General features: G+C 37.8%; 2 protein-coding genes across 3 annotated transcripts in view; both read right to left on the bottom strand.

Annotated features, from left to right (window-relative positions):
* The window catches only part of LOC107656499 (serine/threonine-protein phosphatase 2B catalytic subunit alpha isoform-like), a 42,564-nt gene extending 34,207 nt beyond the window's left edge, over positions 1–8,357 (bottom strand). For both annotated transcript variants that reach the window (XM_016444380.1, XM_016444381.1), the window contains exons 1-2: positions 7,535–8,357; positions 408–605 (exon numbers count right to left, since the gene is read on the bottom strand). In XM_016444380.1, the coding sequence (XP_016299866.1) occupies positions 408–605; positions 7,535–7,589 (253 nt within the window). In that variant the 5' untranslated portion in view covers positions 7,590–8,357. The remainder of the gene's footprint in view (positions 1–407; positions 606–7,534) is intronic.
* A 3,030-nt stretch (positions 8,358–11,387) lies between these two features.
* On the bottom strand, positions 11,388–23,568 carry LOC107656485 (vacuolar protein sorting-associated protein 37B-like). Its single transcript, XM_016444366.1, has 4 exons — positions 23,384–23,568; positions 19,280–19,451; positions 12,434–12,516; positions 11,388–12,293 (listed from the first exon to the last, which is right to left on the bottom strand). The coding sequence occupies exons 1-4, from the start codon at positions 23,486–23,488 to the stop codon at positions 11,784–11,786; spliced, it is 870 nt and encodes a 289-aa protein (XP_016299852.1). The 5' UTR covers positions 23,489–23,568; the 3' UTR covers positions 11,388–11,783.
* Between the last annotated feature and the right edge of the window lie 76 nt (positions 23,569–23,644).

Raw genomic sequence — 23,644 nt, 5'->3', positions numbered from 1 at the left:
TTGCCGCAGCTGATTCTCCAGTGACAGTTTGTAATACTAAATCAGGTAATCTCTGCAAAGAACTCAACAGCAATGCCAATATGGTGTGCCTGTTGAAAACGGTTTTCACAGATGGAGTATGGGCCTACTTGAAAGGTTACTTATCAACCAAACCAATCGTTTTATGATTTATTATTTTATTGTTGGCTGAAGGTACACACACTGATGCCAATGAAGTGTAATAATGAATATTTGAAATGTTGCATGAAGTTTCCATGAGGGAAAAAACACCTTTTTTGGAGCATTTTTTCTTAGGAACTAGATTCAGCCACAGCAGAACAAAACCACAAGTCAGAACAAAGTGCGTTTTAATCAAGACAGATGGTCATCTCCCTCAAGCCCTACTAAAGATGCTCTTGCTTTCTTACCAGTGATTGGAGCCTCCACCTCTAGCATGCACTTCTCCTGCCTTAGGATGTTGGCACCCTCGTTTATGATGCGCAGCGCAACGTCCTCCTCCACACGTCCCTCTTTGATCAAATGGTTCTTCAGTATCTCAGCATTGGGCTTACCATCCACATATAGGTCCTTCACTGTCAGCCGCTGGTGAGGGGGCAGTGGCACTGCTGTAGGTACAACAAGAGCAAAATATCAGTTGATAATGTGCTCAACTTTTACAACATTAGCAAGGCAGCTGCAAGTATGGAAAACAAGCTTCAGTCATAGAAAAGAGGAGGAACAAAGTATGCCCACTACGAGTGATAAAGAGCCAATATAAAAGAGTTAAGGAATAAAAGGTCATTTAATTATTCAAACATAATGTTAATAAATCACTTTTTAAATGGACAAATGAATAGACATACACTACATTTCGAAAGTTTGGGGTCAGTAAGACTTGTTTTATGTTTTTGAAAGTCTCTTATGATCACCAAGGGTGAATTTATTTGATAAAAAATACAGTAAAACAGTAATGAAATTATTACGATTTAAAATAACTGTTTTCCATTTTAAAGGGGTTCTATTATGCTTTTTCACTTTTTGTATTTTAGTCAGTGTGTAGTGTGTATGTTTGGGCATAAAAAAGATCTAGAAAGTTACAAATCTCAAAGTCCACTCCAAAGAGAGATATTTCGTTTTTAAAAAATCCCTTTTCAAGAACTACAACGAACGGCTCGTTTGGACTACAGCGTTGTTTTCCGGGTTTTGTGATGTCACAAAGCGGCCCATTAGAATATCATTAAAATAATTCCTGCCTATGGGAGAAAGTTATTGTAATAATGTAAATTATGTGAAAAATAATGCGTTTTTTGAACCACCAAGCATGAGAGTATGTTCTAGTACACCCCTAAAACAAAATCAAGACTTTGTAAAAGAGCATAATAGGACCCCTTTAATATATTTTTTTAAATGTAATTTATTCTGTGATATCAAAGTAAAATTTTCAGCAGCCATTACTCCAGGCTTCAGAGTCACATGATCCTTAAGAAATCATTTTAATATGCTGTCTTGGTGCTCAAGAGACTTATCAATTTTGAAAACAGTTGTGCTGCTTAATATTTTTGTTGAAACCTTGATATATTTCTTCAGGCTTCTTTGATGAATAGAAACAGCATTTAATTTGAAATAAAAACAACATTAAAAACGTTGTAACAGTCACTTATGATCAACTTTATGCATTCACTTTCTTTACTGTTTTTTTCTATCCATTAATTCATCACATTTGGATATACATCACAATATAAAAAAAGATCTGTCGTTTCACTGCGACTAACTGCATTTTAAAACAAAGTATTACATTTTTATTAATTTATCAAAAAAAGATTAATTTATATTATAAGTAGTAGCTTTACCAGTTAGACAAAATGGTATATTATTAGCCATTTATAAGTTATTGGTCATAACAAGAAAGTAATAATCAGTTCTTCCCTAAAACCACTGCACACGTTTGTTGATGAAAACATTTTCACATCGCTTAGTGACTCTTGCTTCAAAGGATGCATCTTTAAAGAAGAAAAAAAAAAGGTTGTAGACAGTGTATTTTCAGATCTGCTCTTTATTAGTTTGAGCTGTTCTCTGGAGCATCATGACATTTGCTGCTGCTGGGGCTAATAAGAAAAGTTATGGTATCATGAGGATTCTATTGATTCAGCTCTCAGGTTTAACCTTCACAGACGTGAAAGGATCCTGAGATGTCACGCAGTAATCCCTCAACTGCGCTGAACTTCCAGGTAATCTAACTCCACCAAATCCCTCAGCAAAAATGCAGAAGTTGCCATAGAGAAGGGCTGCGGCTCAAGACGTGTTCAATAATGAGAATTTTGGATGATTCATGGTTCCTTAGAAGCTTAAGAGCTTCTAGATGATGTAAACAGATGTTTTTTAAAGATAAAAAGCATAGATTTATCAAGAGCTGCTAATATCGGTCTTTTCGGTCTCTGTACCCTCTGAAGAGTTCATTATTGAATGAAGTGAGGAGCGTGTTGAAGTTCTCAAACACCATGAAGAAAACAGGAAGCTGTGTGAACAGCCAGGGCCACTGGCACAGTCTTTTCCCCCCAAGTCTATCACAAAAGCTACGGTTGATGCTGCTGCTTCCACCGCGACCTCATTTGCATGCAACTGCCATAGTGTATTTTGGCTGCTCAGCCTCCGGCTCCGAATGTCTGCTTGATCGATAGCCAGTGAGAGCCCATATGTTTCAAAGGAAGTCAGACTTGATCGTAATTTTATGGAAAGTGGGTTTTAAAACTGTGGTGTGATTGGTGATGCTGAAGGACATGTAACTAAAGACATCTGCAAAGCATTCAGAGGGAACAAGTAGCTGTCTGGCGGAACCGCAAGGTGCACCGAGTCAGACTTTGCCAACGCTCCCGTTAATCTGGCAGTTCTATTAAACGTGCCCAGAATGCCAGAGCGAATTATGTCTGAGCCCTCAACCATTAGGGATTCAAATCAAGCCACTCGATCCCACAACCAATCAGCAGCGTATCTGTACGAGGACACTGAAATGTCTCATTAAAACAGATGTCATGGTTTCAAACTTTTCCTGTTCACAGACAAAAATTCCCAGCATTCCAAAATTTGGCAAATGCCAAAGTTTATGAAGGATCTCTTCATATGGCCAAAGTTCAGCCTCTTTGATTTCTATTATGTGGCCACCAAGCGGCAACCTTCCGGTCTCTCTTGAAACCAACAAGGAAGTGCCTAAAACTGCAATTCATCGACTGGCCATTAGAGACCGGCTCCAAAAGGGAGTCAATCCCATAGAACCCCCATGTTAAAATGCCCAACTTTACAGTAGAAAAAAATATGTTTACAGCCTGGTACAAAAAGTGGTTTTTGTCTATATAGTTAATTTTGCCCTTCATGACAACTGTGAGGGCGTGAGTTTTTATTTTATTAAGCCTTAAAGTTATACGTAATTAAGGGCGTGGCCACTTGAGTGACAGGTGGATTGCTGCTGATGTCACCACCGTCGAGCTAGGCGGGCGAGGTTTCAGCAACCAGCTCCACCCACATCCCGCCCCTTTGCCCATTTTCGATTACCCGAGAGTGACGCGCTGCCAAGATGGCGACGGCCGGTTCCGCCCACTTTGGGCTTCAAAAATGCTCTTCAGAAACCTACGGGTGACATCACGGACCCTAGGCATGTGTCAATATTTATAAAGTACTTCAGTTTAAGACATCACTATTGACAAATTAATCAATTAGAAGACATTTTGTTTAGGTTTTTTTCCCCCTTTCGTTAAATTCAATTCCGAGCAGCTGCTGTTTTTTTTTTTCAGTAATCATGGAAACAATGCAAGCTGCGCAACAGATTTCTGACACCTAAAGCAAAATAGCTACTACTGAAACAGAGGTTTTCAAAATTTTTAATTGTGAAGGATCCATTTACTAATATATACTGGAAAGGCGGCTGTATATTTTAATTTACAAAGACCGACAGAGTGAGGGAAAATATGATGAATTATATTATAAACAAAATGAAAAAACAAAACCGGACATAACTTTCTACCTACTGTTAATGTTAGATATGCGACTATAAATACTGTTGAAAAGTTTATACATATAGCAAAAACAGTATTATTGGGAAAGATTATTACACTGTAAAATTACGTTTCAATTTTAATATACTTTAAAACTTTAATTTATTCCTGTAATGGCAAAGCTCAATTTTCAGCAGCCATTACTCCAGTCTTCAGTTCAGTGTCACATGATCCTTCAGAAACCATTCTAATATTCTGATCTGGTGCTTTGGTGCTCAACGTCTTATTATCAATGCTGAAAACAGTTGCGTTGCCTAATATTTTTGCAGAAACTACGATCAAGAAACAAGAACAAGAAAGTAATAATCAACTTATTGGTTTGAAAACTCCTGCATGAAAATAAGATACCATAGAATTGAACGTTTTTTCTGCAATAACAATAAATAATATTCAAAATGTATATGGTCTCATTTAATTTAAATGTATTTTCGCTTTGGATAGAAATATCTGTCAAAAGCATTAATTGTTATTTAAGAAGAAATGATGACTGAAGACAAAAAACAAAATTAGAAAAAGACAATCTAACATTTCCGCTTTTGGCATGAAGACATAACCCAAACATTACAATCATTATGATATCCTCAGGAGAAAGCATGTCTCCAACAACCTACAAAAAAAGAAAGTTGTGCTATAATGACGCATGGCTGAACAGGGTTGATCTTAGCAGAACGCAGCAGATTTACAGTAAAAAATAAATAAAAAAAACATTTTTCAGCTCTTGTTCAGTTGGTCACTTCTCCACACTAAATAAAATACTGTAAGCAGTAAGGAGATAATATGGAGAGAGAGGCGAGAGCGGACGACTACACCTCACCTGAGTTAAAGGCACAATATGTAAGATTAAGATTTGGTGTAAAAACACCAAAGACGCTTTAATATGTTGTGCGTTTTAATAGACCGGTGACGACCGCACAGAGTAGCATTATAACAGAACTTTCAAACATATCTAGTATGATGAAACACCGCTGCTTTTTTTTCCCCCACATACGCACGACCGGAAGGAGTCTGCAGGAGTCCCGTCGGATTGCATCGGCTGTGGGGATGAAGCCCACAACTCCCATGATTCCACACTCAGTCACGGCGTCATCAAACTATGCCTTTGTCTCTTAGTTTATTTTGAATACGCGTCCTCTAGCGGCGAAAATTACATATTGTGCCTTTAAGGATTTGTACAATATGAGCTCACTGTCATAAGGACATAAATGAACATTATCTATACTACTGAGGAGTATAAATAAACCGTAAGCAGCCCTGGGTCCACAACACAGCCTGGGAATAGTGACGGTAAGCTAGGTAGGAGCACTAAGAACAGATTAGGCAAAGCCTTTATTAGCCAGGGATTCCAGGTTCAGAGTCTTTATTTAGGGACTCCTCCTACTGCAAACAAGATCCTGACCCTAAAGTTCAAAAGAGAGGATGGAGGGTTAAGGCCGGAGTGGAGAAACGTCAACACATTCATGCTACAAAATTCTGTAGGATGCTTTTTAAACACAAATACAGTGAACACACAAATAATTTTACCGTCTTTTTCACAGATGATAGCCTCTAAAACATACAAAGAAAGACACATATGTGGCTAGAAGGGTTAGACACACAGATCCTCAATCTAAGTTTAAACATTTGCATATGACAGTTCTGAACCAAACGCTTTGCATTTCAGTGTTACCAAGGACAGGCTCTGCCTTCAGGATGATATTTCGTGCCACACAGATTCAGGGCTTTTTCAGCCCTGCATACAACTAGACACTAGGCAGGCTACAAGTGTTCACTCAAAACCTGGATATTTGAAATGCAGATTGGTTCCTGTGCTGACCTACTAATGTGCTATTAGCGTCTCTATTTTTTTCTTGCTTCTCAACCCAACAAAATAATCTTTTCAAACCCATTTGAAAGCGTGAAGCAAAAGGCGGACATAAAACAGACCAGAAACACAGAGAATAGAAACTAAAGACCCAATTTTTCAGCTTCTGTGACACTAGTCTTGTGTAACATCTGGTGATCAATGACTCAAATATGAGCAAATGCCCACAGAAAGTGTACAGTTCTGATGATAGTGAGCCCAGAGGTCTTATCAAATGTAATTTGGCTAGGTTTACTTGGTATGACCTTATTGGGTAAACTGGTTACCTAGCCAAAATGAAGCATGAATAATACAGTGAGTCTTATTTAGATCATTACTATTAAAAAGCAAAAACTCTTTTGTTTTCCTTTACAATATTTTCCACAAAGCCAGAAATTTACGTAATCACAGATGGATCCAAGCAAAAACACTGTCTGAAATCTGTTTCAAATAAAAAAAAAGTGTTCAGTATAACTAACATGTCATAACCTACGTTAGATGAAACAGGATTTAATTTCTCACGAAAATGAAAACATAATTGTGAGTGACAGATGTAAAGTCTGTTCAACAGGCTGTAAAGATTTTAACCTCACTGTTGCTCATTCAACTGACGCGATACAGAAAATATGTCTTTCCAAAAAATTCCTGGTGACAAACCTCTGGAAATATGTGTTGCGAAAAACTATACAGTATTGCACAGACTGTGTCTATCCCTCCCACTGCCTCATTTTCATTCTAATGAATATACTAAAAAAAATTTAAAAAATAAGAAAATATTAAATAAATGTTTAATAAATATTTATATTAAAACAGTTAAATAACCCTGACTAAGGTCTAATTGCTTGTGAAACATTATCTGATATTAAGACTTACAGGAGGTTTGTGTCTGGAACCACCCTTTAAAACCACTACTGCATGCCAATTCACATGGTTTTCTCTAGGAGAGTTTTCAAAGCTGATCCAAGCAGGTAATGTGAAGCATGTGTTTCAATTTACCCCGTATTACTTATACCACAAATAATGATAAGCCCCTGGAAAGACAGGCTGACAGGAGCACAATGCTGAATTTTGTTTTTATCAAGTTTGCTTTATACCTGGAAAAAAAAAACTATAACTACTGATAACAATGCAATAATTCTGACCTCATACACCAGGTGTGTAGACAGAAATATTCATATTTCATATTTTACATAATATGAGTCTCAAGGGTCAATCCCACCTTCATAGTTACAGGCATGGCTGATCAATTTGATTGATTAAAAGTTGAAAAGTAATCCGTTGTATGTTTATATTTACGATATAAATTAGGTGTGCAGGTAGATACAATGACGCCCTACTTTGAGTTGAAATGGGTGCACATGGTGAAAGAGCAATGGGATAATTTGTTGTCAATTCAAAAGGACTGGTGGCAAGATTACAAAACAATCTTTCTTCAATTTAGAAGTATAATTGCATTAACTGGATGTGAAAAATAAACCTGTTTGAAAAGTTGGGATCGGCAATCTACACGTTGTTATCGCGATGAAACACGTTGATATCGCAACAAAACCTCATGAAATGATTCAGATGAATCAAATGATTCACCAAAATACCAGGGTGGGAATCCATTAGAATCAATTGTAATTACCCGTCTAAACACTTCATGTAACACAAACCGAAATGAACTTACTTTTAATAATTCGTTCAGTGGTCGACAGCTTTTCTTTCGGCTCTTTGGTCGACATCTTCTCACAGTTCAGTCAGGATTTATTAGCCAGTAAATAAGCAAAGATATCCTCCGTGTTTCTGGGAAGAAGAGATCGCAAAGTGGCCAGCGACTCCAAATGGTCCGAGAACAGTTCAAATTCAGACCAGCAGGTAGTTTTAAAGCTCTAACACAGCTAATTTAGTCAACACTGAACAACAGTTGGGTACACGGGTTACAGGGCAGCATAATAACATGGCCAGCAGACACACCGACTCGAACGCTTGCCCTCGCTGACAGAAACACAACCACCGATCGTCGTTGACAAGCTAGTAGAATCGAGCCAGGTCTTGCTGTTTTCCTGCTGACATTGACCTAACGTTATCTATCTAGCAATCAGCCTTTCTCTTTCAGATATCTTGGGCTCGTGGCAGCGGGAGCCAGCGACACAAAATGATTAGGGTTTGGTGCGCAATCTTAAACGTTAATCCGATTTTCCACTTTTCAGAGTCTGAATGTCAACTCGCCAGTTTAGCTAGACACTCATAAGAGAGTTCGGCATAATAATAACGTGCCGAAACGCGCCGATTTGTCTTCATAAACATATGTCCTGTCGTGTGAGAAGAGCGATTGCGCGATCTACCCGCCCACTCGAGCTAACCATATGCTAGCAGTAACTTCCAATCACACTCTCGTTCCCAGCTCCTCAGATTAAACACTAATCTCTAAACCTCAGACGGATTTCCTGCAATATGGCGGAGCTGTGGCTCTCGACGCGCTTGCGTAGGCGTGACGTAGCACGTAAAATTTGACACGTGCGATGCAGACGCTTAAATGGGTCGTGCTGGAGGTCCTCGGCGTGGTTAGGGCGCTATTGAGGAAAAAAGAGAAAGCAGTCCGTTAAAGTTAATGTGATGTGGATCTTTTAAACGCACACTGTAGGCCTGTTGCCACAAAGGATACACTTTTAGGGAGCACCTTTTTCTTTTCTTCTCTTCTCTTTTCTTTTTCTATTTATTTATTTTGTCAAAGATCTTACTGGGTACTGTATCATAGCATCATGTGTCATTTTATGTGCAGCACACTTCAGGCCTTGAATGGGTAAAAAAAAAATTCAAACAAGCATTTGCATGAGTTTGAATTTTTCTTGGGGTCAAAGGTCATTTAAAGTGGTTTTTGTCGTGATCACTATTTTTCAAATTGGGTCAGGGCACCCATGGGAAAGCAAGTGAGTGATTAAATTATTATTATTTAAATTCAAAAAAAGATTTTACATTTTTTTATTTTTTTTACAAAATTTATTTTTGGGGGGCTGTCAATGATAATGTGCTCTTAAATTAGTATGTTTAATCAAATAAAAATAAAATGTTCAATCAATTTGATTACAATTAAATCTAAACTAGTCAAGTGCAATAATTATGTTTTTATTTTTCTCACATTTGTGTCATGTTTATAAAAAATATAGGAAAGTGTTAGTCTCAGATAATATTTTAGAGAATTATTTTTCAGCGTTAGCAAAAGCTGTAAATTATAAAAATAATTTACCTACTGTATATGCATAGTGGTTACTAAATATAATGCAAACCCACTACATTTATTGTATAAACACTTGTTAGTTGTATAATTAATTAGTTATAATTGATTGTAAACTCTCAATGTGTGCAAAAACCAGCTGTTTAACTGGTAAACAATATTTCAGCACCATTAGCAAACTGCATGCACCCAATTTTTTTTGAGCAAAAATACATGAATATCACATCACTGCTACTTTTCCTCTATCCTAAGAGCATTAAAACATTCATAAAATGGAAAGATTCACTTTAACTGCAAAACGTGGCTCAACTAGGGCCAACTAGGGGGCCTCAGCAAATTTTGTGCTGTATGATGACAAATTATTAAATTATTATTAATATGCTCAGTTAATCTATCTTGTCTGATAATAAAAAGGTAAGAAAACAAGCAGCTTTGTCATAATTACAACAGGAAAACCAAGTCGAAAAGGTTCAGAGAGGATGACACTACTTTGTGTACTCACTTGCATCCACTAGGGGGAGTCAAATTCTTTGTTAGATTTATAAATGGAACTATATTGTATTTTCAATAATTAAAAAGAACATAACCCTCATTCCTGAATAAAATACATGGAGGTTGAACTCACAAAAAAGTGATGGGATATCATTTATTATCTTTAAAATAGAGATGTCAGTTCAATTTACCATGTCTACCACTTTCAGTAGACATTACCTAGCACTTAGTCTGCATATTTTACATTAGGAAAGTACAAAACACTATTTTATTGCCAGCAAACGCATACAGCTGAGTTACCTTTTACAAGCCTAGTGATCATTATCATTTCTAAGAAAAGAAAGACCATGTTGATGCACACAAACAAACCATTTTTAAGAGTAGAAGCTGATTTTTCCAGATTGTTGGCATTCCTGTCATACTACATAATAAGTTTTCACAGGTATTTAGTCAATGTCTAAACATAATACAGCCTGATTCATGAGGAACCCAGATAATTCCACCTCTCGATCTGGTGCTCATCAGTATCAACATAATAAAGCAGATACCCAACCCAAGTCTGACAAACATGGAGTGATTTCATTCAAACAGAGCCTGCATAGTAACATCATCTGGGTTCAGCTCATTAAATGAATGTAGTAGCGCCAGTGATTAAAGAGAGGACTTCATCCAAACAATGTTTCTATCATGTCAACCGGGACAAGACCACAGGAACCAGATGAGTCCTCTGCACAATGTGAACATCTTCACGCCAGATGGCAAAAATAAACACAAGGAGGATTATGGTGTTAGATATAAACATTAAAATGGTAAATTATGCATCAGCGACAGTTTAAGTATGCACGGTAATGACGGCATAAGCACGTATGTTTCACAAATGTTAACACTTAAGCCTAAAAAAAAAAAGATTTGCACATTTTTTTCCACACATACTACCATTCACTTTCACTCCTTTCAAATTCTAGCCAATAAGCTCCATCCATTAGCACGAATTTGCTCGTATCTGAGACATAAAGCCCCTCTCCATCACCCAGTCTCATTCACCACATCAGTACCAAATGATTTCACTCAGATTTGTATTAAATCTGTTTTACTGCTACCAGCACAAAACTGGATCCACTGGAAAAGCAAATAGCATATTTGGCTGCAGGTCTGAGAAAACCTGAAGAGCAAAAAATGGTTGTTTCATCCCCCCAAAAAGCTCAGCACAGTTCGGTCTCAGTCTGTTTGCATAGGCATTACCTTTTTGTTAAAGCAGCTTTTTCAGGTATGAAATGTCTGAAGTTATTAAAGTGGTTGAACTGACATACTAGCATGAACTTGACGACTCAAACAGAAATTAAAACATCAAATCGAAGCTCTTCGTATCCGTCTAGTAGGGCTGCACGATTAATCGAATGCAATTGTCATGTGCATCTTGTCAGTAAAGCCGGTTCTGTGATTAGTAGTAAATCTCCATAACGTGCTTTCAGATGGAGCAGCATTTACTACAGTACAGAGCCGTAGTTCACTGACAAGCTACGCAAAATCGCGTTCATAATCGCAGACGATATAATTGCGTGATAATAAAATCGAAGAAATAATATATTGTCGTAGTCGTGTGTTTATTAGTCATGTTGAATCAATGAAAGCAGTTAAATCTTCTGTTTATTCCTGATTTCTTCTGTGGGGTGTATTTGGAGTTTCAGCGCGAGAGCGCCCTCTGGCCTTCGGATGGAGATTTACTGCTGATCACAGAACTGTGCTTCACTGAAAGATACGCAACGCATGACAATCGCAGCTTCTGCCTAAATGCGATTTATCACCTTTGCAATTTAATTTCGATTAATCGTGCAGCCTTACTGTCTAGATGGCCTAAAAGAGCGCCTGTTCTTTAACTTCGATATCTTCATTATGCATGGAGGCCCCTGAGGCTCATGTAAAACGTTTTTATTTGATCTAACGCTACTGAGAAGGGCAGAACGGGAACAGCATGACTCATAACCAGCCATGACTGATCAAATACAAAAGTAGTCTAAAGTGCAAATTGAAGATCCTGTTGCAGATGCCCCTTTGATTGCAGAAAAGTCTTGTTAATTTTACACTTGACAAGACTCCAACTTGGCGCACAATATTTTATAACATGCAGCTTGAAGGACCTACAAAAGGCTTGAATTAATGTCCAGTGTGCAATGTCGTTTTTTTCTCCTTAGACCGTAATGTCCCTTGCTCACTGCATGATGAAGCCTGGCTGGGGTGCCATACGTGGAGGGGGTCTCTGGGGCACAGGTGGGGCATATTGCTGCATGTACATGTTGGGGTTTCCCTGGTTAAGAATGGGTGGCGTGTTTCCTACTCTAGGGGGAATAGGGGGGTATGGAGAAGTGGGAGTGAATGGAGAGGTCGGAGCAAACGGAGAGGTAGGAGGGTAGGAGGCGGCTGCGGTAGGCTGAGCAGGAGGAGTTTGGGTGACTTTAACAGGGGGAAGAGGAGGAGCCCGCCGGGGCATCGGCATGGGGGAACCATTGACCTCTATATGGAGAGCGGCTGGCCTGGAGGGAAGGTCCTGAGAGCGAGAGGGCTGAGGTGCAACCGGGGCCATGTGGTGTCCCTTCAGCACCATTTCCTGGAGCTTCTCTATCTTGACTCTCCTTATGTGCGCCAGCTTCCTCTTACTCTGATACTCATCAATGAATGTGTCCAGGGTGGTCGCACCATCGAGGAGTGAATCGGCCATGTTCTGATTCAAAAAGGAGGGAAAAAAAGAGAGAAATAATAGCATGATCACTGACTAATGAGTACATCAGATTTTGAACAATCCTCAGCAGATATCTAGTGCAACTTCAAAAAAGTGTTAAGGCTTTATGATAATGGAGGTACCTCAGTTTCTTCCTCGATTTTGGCCCCTTCTGCTTGTAGGAGTGCGAGCAATGTGTCCAAGGGTGTGTTTCCAGATCTGTCGTCTGTGATGGGACAGAAAGAAAAGCAAAATGTGTTATAATTACGATGTTTGAAAAATTATGACAATTAATCACTGCTTTCCAGTAGCTGAAGCAGTAGCGCAAGGTGTTGGTAATGCCACGGTCATGGGTTCAATTCCCTAAGAAAGCAAGAACCCAAGAATTCAATGCAAGTCGCTTTGGATAAAAGCGTCTGCCAAATGCATTAACGTACATGTAAACAAGATATTATCTGATATTGAAATGATAATGTAGGAATTTAGGAAACTTGTTTTAGTCTGAAAAGGTATGAAACATGTTAGGGATGAAGGAAAGTGGCATCTTTTGGCTTTAGCCGTAGTGCAACATCAAAGGCAGCAATATAAATGTGCCAACTCAATGTGCATGCCAAGGCATCAACAGGGTGTGTTTCACCTTTCAGTTCAGGAGCCGTGTCTTCAGATTTCAAAGTACAACTGGACACGCCTGTCAGAAATTCTCAGAGGTCAACAGACACTTGCGTCAGAAATCAATTTAATGTTTGCTTAAATTACAAAACTTCTTACATTCCAGCCATTCATTATCAAGAGAGAAATGTGTAATATTCTACACTTAACAGACATAGCTCAAAACAAGGAGGAAAATGAATTTGAGAACAAAAAGAGATTTGAGATCACAAACCAATACTGTATACCTATAATGGAATACAAAAATAAATACATATGAGTAAGTAGTAAGTCTGCAGAATAAAAGAATCAATATAAGCTTTGATTCAATCATGGATTAAGACTGTCGGGACATCTCACACAGCACTTTGATAGCTTGTAATTCATTACCTATGGCCACTCCCTTTACCGATTTACATCTATTTACATTTATTTTCCCGGCAGAGGCAACTTACAAAAGTGTCATTATGTATTGTTGTTGTATTAGACCATCCATAATTCTACATGTCGTCCAACCACTTAACAGGCTGCTCTTGCCATGTTTACCACATTACTACCGAACTACAACACTGACACTGCTCATTAATTCTGTGTTTCTTTACAAATCAGATCAAATTAAACACTGTAAGCTGTCATTTACAATTTATCATTGCAACTCTCAATTGCAGACACCAAAAAAATATGCTTTTTGTTTTCCTGGTAGCAGTTTAGAAGTTCTGTAATTAATTACATTAGCCAGCACAGACTGCAAATGAGCGATGCAACAAAACCCGAATGCTCCCATTATAATCAATAAGACCAATGCCTATTTTCTGTCCTCTTTCGAATGACTGGCTATAACTGACTCATTGCTTGTTCTTAAATAGTCGGCTGATACTTATGATTGGCTGGCATACTGCTAATCAAAATTGTCCTCAGATCAGCCCAAAAACAGCAATATCTACTTCTATTCACCTTGTTTATCACCACGTCTTTTCAGCTCCGTACTCTTCCATGTTTAATGGTGTTGTGAGCCAGTGTTTCTATTGTCATGAAACATGCATTTGGATTTAATTGTTAACTGCTGAATTCATTTTAGGTTACAGCTTGTGAATAATTGGAGTTAAAATATGTAAATGACACAAAATTTCAAGCTGTAACTCATATTATTCTACATGCAGTTGACATTCAAGGAAAAGTCTTATACTTTTTGAACTTCACATCTCACCCCAATCCAAGTAAAATTGTTTAGCATGGAATAAAAAAATTATTTAATAGTTTTACATATGTGTGTGTTCATGTATTAAATACTGTAAAGTGGTAGTCCCCGTCCCCTTTCTTGGTTTGAAGATCTGCTCACTTTAACTGTAATTTGATGTTTGAATGACACAAGATGGCGGCTATAGAGGTAATACGGGGATATTTTTAATGATTTTGTATTGTCTCTTAGAGTCTCTTAGCAAAAATTCACATCAGTATGTCCACAGCAGGAAGGTAAGATCTTATGGATTTATGAATTAGCCGCTCTTTTTAAAATCTTCCAGGTCTACTGTCAACTATTATGACGCCCGCTTCAAACATTACCATACTCATGATAACTTTTGTTAACTCTATAGTAAGTAGATCCACTTCACCAGCTAACTAGTCTTTGACGGCTGTGCACTTGTTTCTCTTGCACATATAACACAACAGAATCAGTTACAGACTTATCAACTGTATGAATCAGTGTACACGAATAGAGATCTGCATGCTTTGACAACAAACTGAGATTGACAGTAAACACGACCTAAAAACTGTTCCTCTTATGATGACAGATGAAAGTGGAGCAGGAAAGAAAGGGAGGGCAAGGCCTTTTAAATAAAGGTTTGTGTTTAATACATTAATGTCCTATTACTGTGGGATAAAGTAACAAACACACTAAACTCCAGATGAAACAGGTTGTGACGTTTTGGCTGATTTAGAGACAGGAAGGTGTGGCCACCTGAATGAGATCTGTTTTTCCAAGTTAACAAGTACCCACTTCATTACTTTTGCCTTATTTACCATTTCAAATGTGAATTGCAGAGCAAATAAAAACTTCTGCTCAGAATAAAACCATTTTATGCAGAATGAATCATCAGTTTGCTTGTTCTCTTCCATTTCCCAATCAGACTTTGGTGAAGTACACATGCACATAATACCATACTACAATAGACTACTTTCTAAAATGGGCACAATATGCAAATTTATATTTGCCTAAACGACCCATTATATTTGCCTAAATAAACATTATACAACAAAGCATACTGCATGAAATAATGTATCCCACAATGCAATGCTTGTATTTCATTGCGAAACATCTCGCAGATCATGAGAGTGCTATCGGTCTACAGCCAGCCCGGCTTACTTTGTGCTCTGTGCAAGTGTGCGAGCAGACAAAGAGAAAATACTGAATGTGTGTGTCCGTGTTTGTGCGGGCATACTCCTTCCCCCTCTCCAAGCCCTGTTTCTGACATTGCTCAGGGCACAAAGCCACACTGTTACTCCAGAGATCAGCTCCACAGCAGCATCAGAATGGGCCGTCACGCTGAAACACCCCCACGGAGCTTCTCCGTTGTTATGGCTCAGCTTTGGGAATGGGGGTGGCGGAGGGTTAATGTACACACAGGATCCTCACCACACAATTTAGCCTGAAGACTAGGGATTTTGTTTATCTGGGTCAAGTGAACAGCTGACTGGCCAGCCTGCCGGCAACCCTGTCCAGATGCACAGCCACTGCTGCTGCTACTGCTATTGCTGCTCAGATTCAGTTAATCCTTATCTGGGACAGATAACCACCCCAGCCGGGAAAGTGGGTAACCTACTTCACCAAAGCCACTATCTTTCACTTCATCTGTACACAGACGACAGCTCGTCATGTTTATATCATCTACACAAAAATAACAAACAGAAACTAGACCTCAAGGGGGGTGGTACTCTGATGTGAAGGGCTGGAAGTGAAAAGTGAAAGATAAATGTACACAAAAGTCACAGGAAAACTCATCTCGATCTGAAAGTTAATACTGCTACACTATAAGGCTCAGCCACATCTTTTAAATAAATAATTAAATATATTAAAATATTTATTTATTTATTGTCTTTTGACAATATTTTATATTCAACTTGGTATTTATTTACACAAAAATTGCCCACATTCAGAGGACTACTATTTCACTTTCAATTAATATATATTTGTTTATTATCTAAATATAATTTTTTTAGCCTTGCATGCACACTGCACACAGTTGCGGTCCGGCAGTGCGTTCAGAAGCGATGCGTCTGCAGCAGTGCAGAGATCGTTTCTGCACCGAGTCCATGTTTGCTGCGCTGCAAGCACTGAATTAAAGTAAAATAATGGATAAATGTGTTTGTAGTAAACAGCCATGGGTCAGTAGTGGACTCCTGTGTGAAAGCACAGTTCGTGCTGCTTCCCCTCTCACAAGAGTCACCTAAGAGTGGAATTCTCCCCATTTTCAAAAATGAAATTCAGGCCCTGAATAAATGTCTATAAATCCTGATTGGAGTATCAATATAAATGGTTATAAATTATAAAAAGGCGGCTTTAAAAAGATCGGTATCGGTGATCGGTATCGGCAGATGCTGCTTTCTGTGATCGGTGATCGGCCTCAAAAACCCTGATCGGAGCACCCCTAATATACAGTAACAGTATACATTAACAAACAGCAATATTACTTTTATTATCTTTCAGAAGTTTACCGGCAATAATATTTTTTTAATGTTTATGAAAAAAGTATTTTATGCTCACCAATGCTGAATTTAATTGATCAAAACAGAGTAAAAACAGTAGGCTATATGTTCTGAAATATTATTTAAAATTATTACACGGCTCTGTGGAATACTTGATTCTGATTGGTCAGTTGCGACACTCCGAGGTATGTTATCCTTTGGTAACAACCGGTAAAAAAAGACAGGCTCATCCGGGTAACCGAAGTCGGCGCTATACTCTTGCCAGGAACAGTTTTTTCTTGGTGGAAGCTTTGTGTTTGTTAAACTTTGTTTAGCTAATAAAATATTAAAACTTGATAAAAAATTGTGTACAATTATTTAATTATGTCATCCTGGTATCGCGGACTCCCCCTCTTGTTTCATACAAACGCAGCTGCTGCCATTTTGCTACGATTGTTTTGTACACTGTAATGGATAAGATAACTAACAAACTGGTAAGATTTTAAAACATTTTCGTCTTAAATCTTTTATCGCCATAATTATTTATGTGGTGAAATGTTGTGTAATAATTGGTATGACAGCACCTTATCCCTTAAATGTCCGTCTAGTTTGAACTTGCCACTTGCTCGCAACTGCTGTGTTCATATATTTCAACTCAAATCAATATTTCGTGTCTAATTATTTACTTATGTGGCAAGTCACCGTGTAATTAGCAGGATAATGTACATCCAGCCGGTTGTTATCGCAGAATAACCCCCACTTCGCGTCGGGGTCCTGGGGCCGGTTGCACCAGCTGTACGTAAGTTACAACTTAGCCTAGTTTTGACGTAAATGGGCACTAAGTTACAACTTACGCACTACTATTTTTTTGTTGCACCATTACATGTAGTTGAAGTGTAACTCTGCATATAAACTAAATATTTATGGAAGCGTCTGGTCAGGAGTAACGGTTGGAATAAAATAGCAGACTGAGTGAACTGCATCAATATGCTCTTCTTTTACCTGACAACCTTCAATCCTTTAGGCATATATGATGCTGCTGACATTTACACTCATGTACATATTAAGAGAGAGAACAATATGTGAAAAAACGTACTTTGTTTCTTTTTTAGTGCGTCTTCAACACCCCATCTATAGCGCGCCTCTGTACGCTTCGGTCCATGTTGCGCATGTCAGATGAAATAATAAATAATTGGCATTTCTTATGCTTTTTTTTTCTTTCAGTATTTATTGATCCTTATTTATTTAAATTACAGTTTCTGAATGTTATTTACATATAAAAATAGCTTACTTATAGACTAATGTTATTAGTGTATCATTTTTAATGGAAACTTGTTTATATTTTTACCGTTAGTATACGTGAGGCAAAAGAAGTTAGAATGAAGGATAAATAAAAATTCATAGCATTTAAACAAGTTCTGCTGATTCGGATGATTTAGGGTAAACGTCATATTATGCGACTACGCATTACTTTACGGAGAGTTTACGAACTACTTGCTACGTCCTGCCTTACGAACAACTAGTGCAACCAAATAACGTATAGATTTAGTTACAAACTAGCTAGTAGTTACTAAGCCTCTAGTGTGGACTTAACGTTCTAATTTAAGTAATAACTTACGAATGGATGGTGCAACCCTACCCTGATCACCCTGTCAGGGGCTATTCTGCGATAACAGCCGGCTGGATCTACATCATCCCTTACTTAAAAAACTAAAATTACAAACAGTCACATTTGATCAATATTATGCATCCTTTCTGAAAAAAAAAAGATAACATTTTTATGGTATTAAAAAAACGTACTGATGCCACACTTAAACAAAAGTGTACATACAAGGAGGGATTGCAAAACTAGACTAATGACACTTCAGAAAACTTAAAATGGCACAAAAGCTCATTAAAAAAATCACCACATTTTATATACAATGAATACTGATTTAATCACCCAGTCCCGTTCTACACCACAGATCAAATACAAGATCCAGCTCAGAGGGAGTGGGAGACAGCAAGGCTTCCAACACGTTCTTCAGTTTTAGTATACACCATAAGTCAAAGCCTAAGCCAGATGACATTGAGTGTACAGATGGTAAAATGAAAAAAGTGTTAGTCCGCTGTTTGGAATCATCTTCCAGGCAACCACCGCATCACAAAGGGTAATCAGTGTCAGCGTTTTATTCATGATATCAGCACACACACACACACAGTGCAGAGAGGCATGGAGGGACGCTGAATACCGTTCCCTGCTCTCTTTAAAGTCACAGATCCTTTTCAGCTCTGACAGTCATCTGCTATCATTTAGTTCTGCCTTCTGTTTCCATGAAGAGAGAGAGACATATAGGGGGAAGTGGTGCACAAAGCCTAAGAGTTTGTGAAAATTACACGTAAAACCTGAAAAACAGGCCCTTCAGAGAGTTATCTTATAGCTGGAAAAGATTACTAAGTTCACACACCACAACAACATAAACATGTTAAAGCCAATAGGGACGCTTCACACATTTGCATTGCTTCCACTGCAGCTTTTCAAAGTTACATATGGTAGAAATAGTCCCAGGCACATAAATAAAGGACATAAGTTTGTAAGAGTTATTGTAAGGGACATATGCTACACAGAAAGGCAGAGAAACAAAGGAATATTAGTATTAAGTAAGTAAGTATTTTACCTAGAGTGGACTTGCGCAGTTGATAGGCCTCAAACAGCTCCTGTAGGCTCCGGTACCGCCTGGTCAGTTCATTCTTTTGGTGGTCAAGTCTGGGTTGGAGTTTAAGGTTCTGCTCAGCAAGATGACGGTTACTAGCCAGGGTCATCTCCTTGTTCTGCTGTAGTCCTTTAATCTGAGAACACACAAGGAAATTGTTAACTCAATAAACAGCGAGTATATATATGGATTTTGACATAGATTACCATTTAAAAGTTTTTGATCAGTAAGATATTTTTTGGAAAGAATTTAACACCTTCATTCACCAAGGACGCATTACACTGATCAAAAATGACAGTTAAGACTTTTACATTTTTACAAAAAAAATTATATTCCAAATAAATGCTGTTTTTTTGAAAATCTTGAAAAAAAAACTGTCATGGTTTCCACAAAAAAAATATTTTCACCCTTAAGGTTAAATCTATAACTCATGTACATTACTTTCCAAACTTCGACAGATTAGCATATACAGGGTTTTTCCTGGCTCAAAATGAGGCAGAGGTGGTACTATCCTGATCACGTGCACACATTATACCCACCGTTCAACTGGCTGAAACAAACACTTTTTACACGCAATGTGTGTTAGGTGTTCTAATTATTAGATGATTGAAGAAAATGACAATTATCAAGTTAAATTTTACCAAAACAAACCTGTTGAACATTAAATTAAATACAACATAAGAGCTAAAAGGGGTCCTTTTGCAGTGTAGGTGAACAAACAACATGAAATTGAAAATCTTTTTCCAGTCCTTATAGTCTCCTGGTCCACTTATTATAAAGTGTCTTTCTAGAAAACAACAATTTTCTTACAACCTTATGTAAATTCTTTTGACTGAATACATCATGAAATGTAATTGCAGCAGGGTAACAGGTGCATTAGAGCTAACATTAGCATCAAGCTACATAATACTATTTATAAAATTAATAGTACGCTTTACTCAAGTCTCACTTCAAATCACCATCAAGTGTTTGTAACAAATTCCGAATGCGATCTAATGTAGATTTTGTGTGTCATATCCACCTTATTTTTCAACACGGAAGTAAGCCATTTTCTGTGAATGTGCAAGACTTCTGGTTCATTAGCCGCTGTAGGGAAATAACGAGAAGAATAACAAAGGGCAGAAAACCGATTGCACTACAAACATGTGTGTTCATAGTTAAGATAATACATTAAAATAATATGGTAAGACACACCAGTCTGCAATGTCAAGCAGCAAAACAAGCTGTTTTGTACAGCTAAAAATAGCTGGAAGTGGATGACACCGGAAGCCAGACCCATTAAATTTACAAAAGGCTGCGGCCGCTCTTACAGGAAAAATAAGGTGGATAATGCTGTTGAAATGAGTTATTTGTAGCCTTTTACACTAAGCTAATTGCTACACCAGCTTATGTAGGAAAAAAACTGATATATGTTTGTGGGGCCCATTTCTAAAGGTTATAATGTCAAAATAACTAGGTTTTGTAAACCCTATATCAAAGATGAAATGATCATCAGCAATTGCTGGCACTGGACTTTTCCCTCATATCATTACAAAAGTTAAAAGCATTCAATCCAAAAACACCAGAGGACCAAAAAGATGCATAAACCCAAAGGCCGCACTCATGTAATCATTCATTTAAATCCAAAACTACAACCATTAATAGGGAGCTGGTCCTCCCTTTGCAGCTATAAAAACTCCCACTTGCTGGTAGATTTTCCAGTAGATGTTGAAACAAGGATGAAGGGATTTTCTCCCACTGAGAAACAAGAGCATCAGTGAAGTCAGGCACCGATGGTAGGCGATGGGTTCCGGTTCACAGTTCAGTTCATCCCAAAGGTGTTCAAGGAGAGACATGGTAATCTTTTAGGGCGGTTCAGTCATAGTCGAATACATACATGGTGGGGATTCTTCAAGTCGAAAAAGTTAAGAACAACTGTTCTATACAAATCACAGAAATTAGACATTTGACAACAAACCTAATTGTTTATATGGATATAAAAAAGATTCACGATTGAGAATCAGTTAAGAGGCTTAAAACTAGTTATACCCAAATTGATTTGAATCAGCTGGCCTTTGATATATAGGTCACTCCACCTTAAGCCTCTCCTTGTACCGGATGATCACTGCTGCAGCAGAGGCATGTTACAGCCCCAGAGAAGGAATTATTAATAATCAGAGGGGTCAATGGTAAAGGTTTCAGGCTGTGCTGTACACAACGCAGAGTCACAAAAAAAAAAAAAACATACGTTGCAACATGCCACCTCTAGTGACTCAATAACCTATGACTGCCATGAGGAACACTGAACAGTATTTAATTGTCCTCCCTTTTCAACAGGTGCACTTCTGCGGTTTCAGTTTAGAGATCATGTGTCAGAGTGCATAACAGAAAGAGGTGAGAGTTTTCACATGTTTCTCAAACACCTGCCTATGTCAGCTGGCAGGTCAGGAAGCATTTGTTCTTCTGAGCTTTTACACGGCCTGTGCCGGGATGTCCTACGTATTAAATAAAATTAATACCCAAACAAGCACTCAAAATATACAAATCAGTGTCTAACACAAAGAAAGCTGAAATCACATTAACGTTGACAGACAATACTGAATCCAGTTCTCTTGGTAATACACCAGCTCTTGCTTGCGAAAAGCAAATCATTGCTCATCACTGATTACACAAGGCTAGTTCTCTCCAAATCTGACTGAAAAGGATAGGTCTATTCATCATATAACATTCACATCGCTTTCTAAAAGACATGTAGACCAGTGAACGGGTCCGCAACCATTGTTTTATGTGGCAGATAATTACAGTCTACATGTGAAATGTTACTATATATATGGCTTCTGGAGCACCATTCCAGCACTAACCCATTTCTGTCAGTTACCAATTTCAGTGAAAGCCAATATTTAAGAATGCGTACATTTAAGAAAGATGTTTATTTAAACAGCCACAGATAAGCAGTTAAGAAAATTCCTTCGAAATAAATTATTTGGCCTGGAAAAGAAAAATCCCCTTTTATAGCACTAAATTATAATACTGCCAGATCAAACATGCTCCCATGACACATACTGATTCAAGGCTGACATCTTTCAATTAATTTGGAGGTCAAATCAACTCAAAACTGTGAACATGCCCAGAATACTATCTAATTGACGATATGCAAACACAACTGAGCAAACTTTGAACTTACACAGGAAGTCAGAAGGGTACTGATATTGTGTGCATTGGCAAAGCTTAGTATGTTGTCTCATGAGATGTGAATATGTTTATGGTTATGCATCAGCAATTATAATTCATAAGAAACTTTGATCAAAAATCTAATTACCTCTAATCAACTGTCAATATGCTGTTTTAATAAAAAATTAAATTAATACATTATGCTCCTGAAATACTAGTTATAATCAATAAAAACAACAAAAAAAAATTACATGTTTATTTTTAAATTAAAAATATACAATGCAAATAATCAATAAATGTTTCCGGAAAATATTGCTAGTGCTTGGCATCATAAAAACTAGTATAAAAAGTCTCATCCTCTGATTGCCAAGGTTTCCTTAAAGACACGACAGCGACATATGTTCCCATAAAAGTAACAAAAAGTGAAGCTCTACAAAAAATTACTTACTAATAAAAATATAATTTACACAAGACCAACGTCAGTAATAATTTCTGCAAAAGAGGATCACGAGAAAATGGCTTGCATCACTGATGGGTGAAATACAAACACAACAGACTCTACAGGACAAATGCATATTCCTAACTCGTGGGCATTATTAGATAAGGCTGGTCGTGCAGTTTCTGCTTCAGTGATAAGGTAACTTTGGCTTAAGTAACTGAAAATATGTTGTTCAACCAATGCCATCATAACACTTAGTCATGTACCAAAAACCAAACTGAAGTCACGAGCAGAAACGTTTAAATTTAAACAGTTCCCAATAAAATGTAATGACGTCTTAATTTTAAAACAAGCCATTAAAAAATATATTTATATAAAAATAAACACGGCCTACATCTGTATAAAATGGTGCTTTTTCAAATACAAATCCACTCGCCACGGTAACTTCGCGACGCTCTTCGCGAGAAAAAGAAACTTACCTCTTCCGAGTCGTCGATAAACTTGTTGAGTTTTTCGTCATCTTCGAGCAGTTCGTTTAACTGAGTTAAAGTGTAGGAACTCAACTTATTCACAAAGCCAGCCATGTCTGGCACAGCGGTGTCTTTCACACTTCGAACTCTGTGGATCGCGCTCGGTCTGACTCACTCTGGGCAAAGCTGTTATTATTTTCAGCCGGAAGACGACAGGATGCGTGACGTCAACCGGCACATCACTGTAAGGTCTCTTCAATTTGATGCTCA

The sequence above is a fragment of the Sinocyclocheilus anshuiensis genome, unplaced genomic scaffold (assembly GCF_001515605.1).
Source record: "Sinocyclocheilus anshuiensis isolate Anshui unplaced genomic scaffold, SAMN03320099.WGS_v1.1 scaffold1931, whole genome shotgun sequence".
NCBI lineage: Eukaryota > Metazoa > Chordata > Actinopteri > Cypriniformes > Cyprinidae > Sinocyclocheilus > Sinocyclocheilus anshuiensis.
Note: the sequence above shows the minus strand (reverse complement) of the source record. Positions and strands in the feature narration are given on the sequence as shown.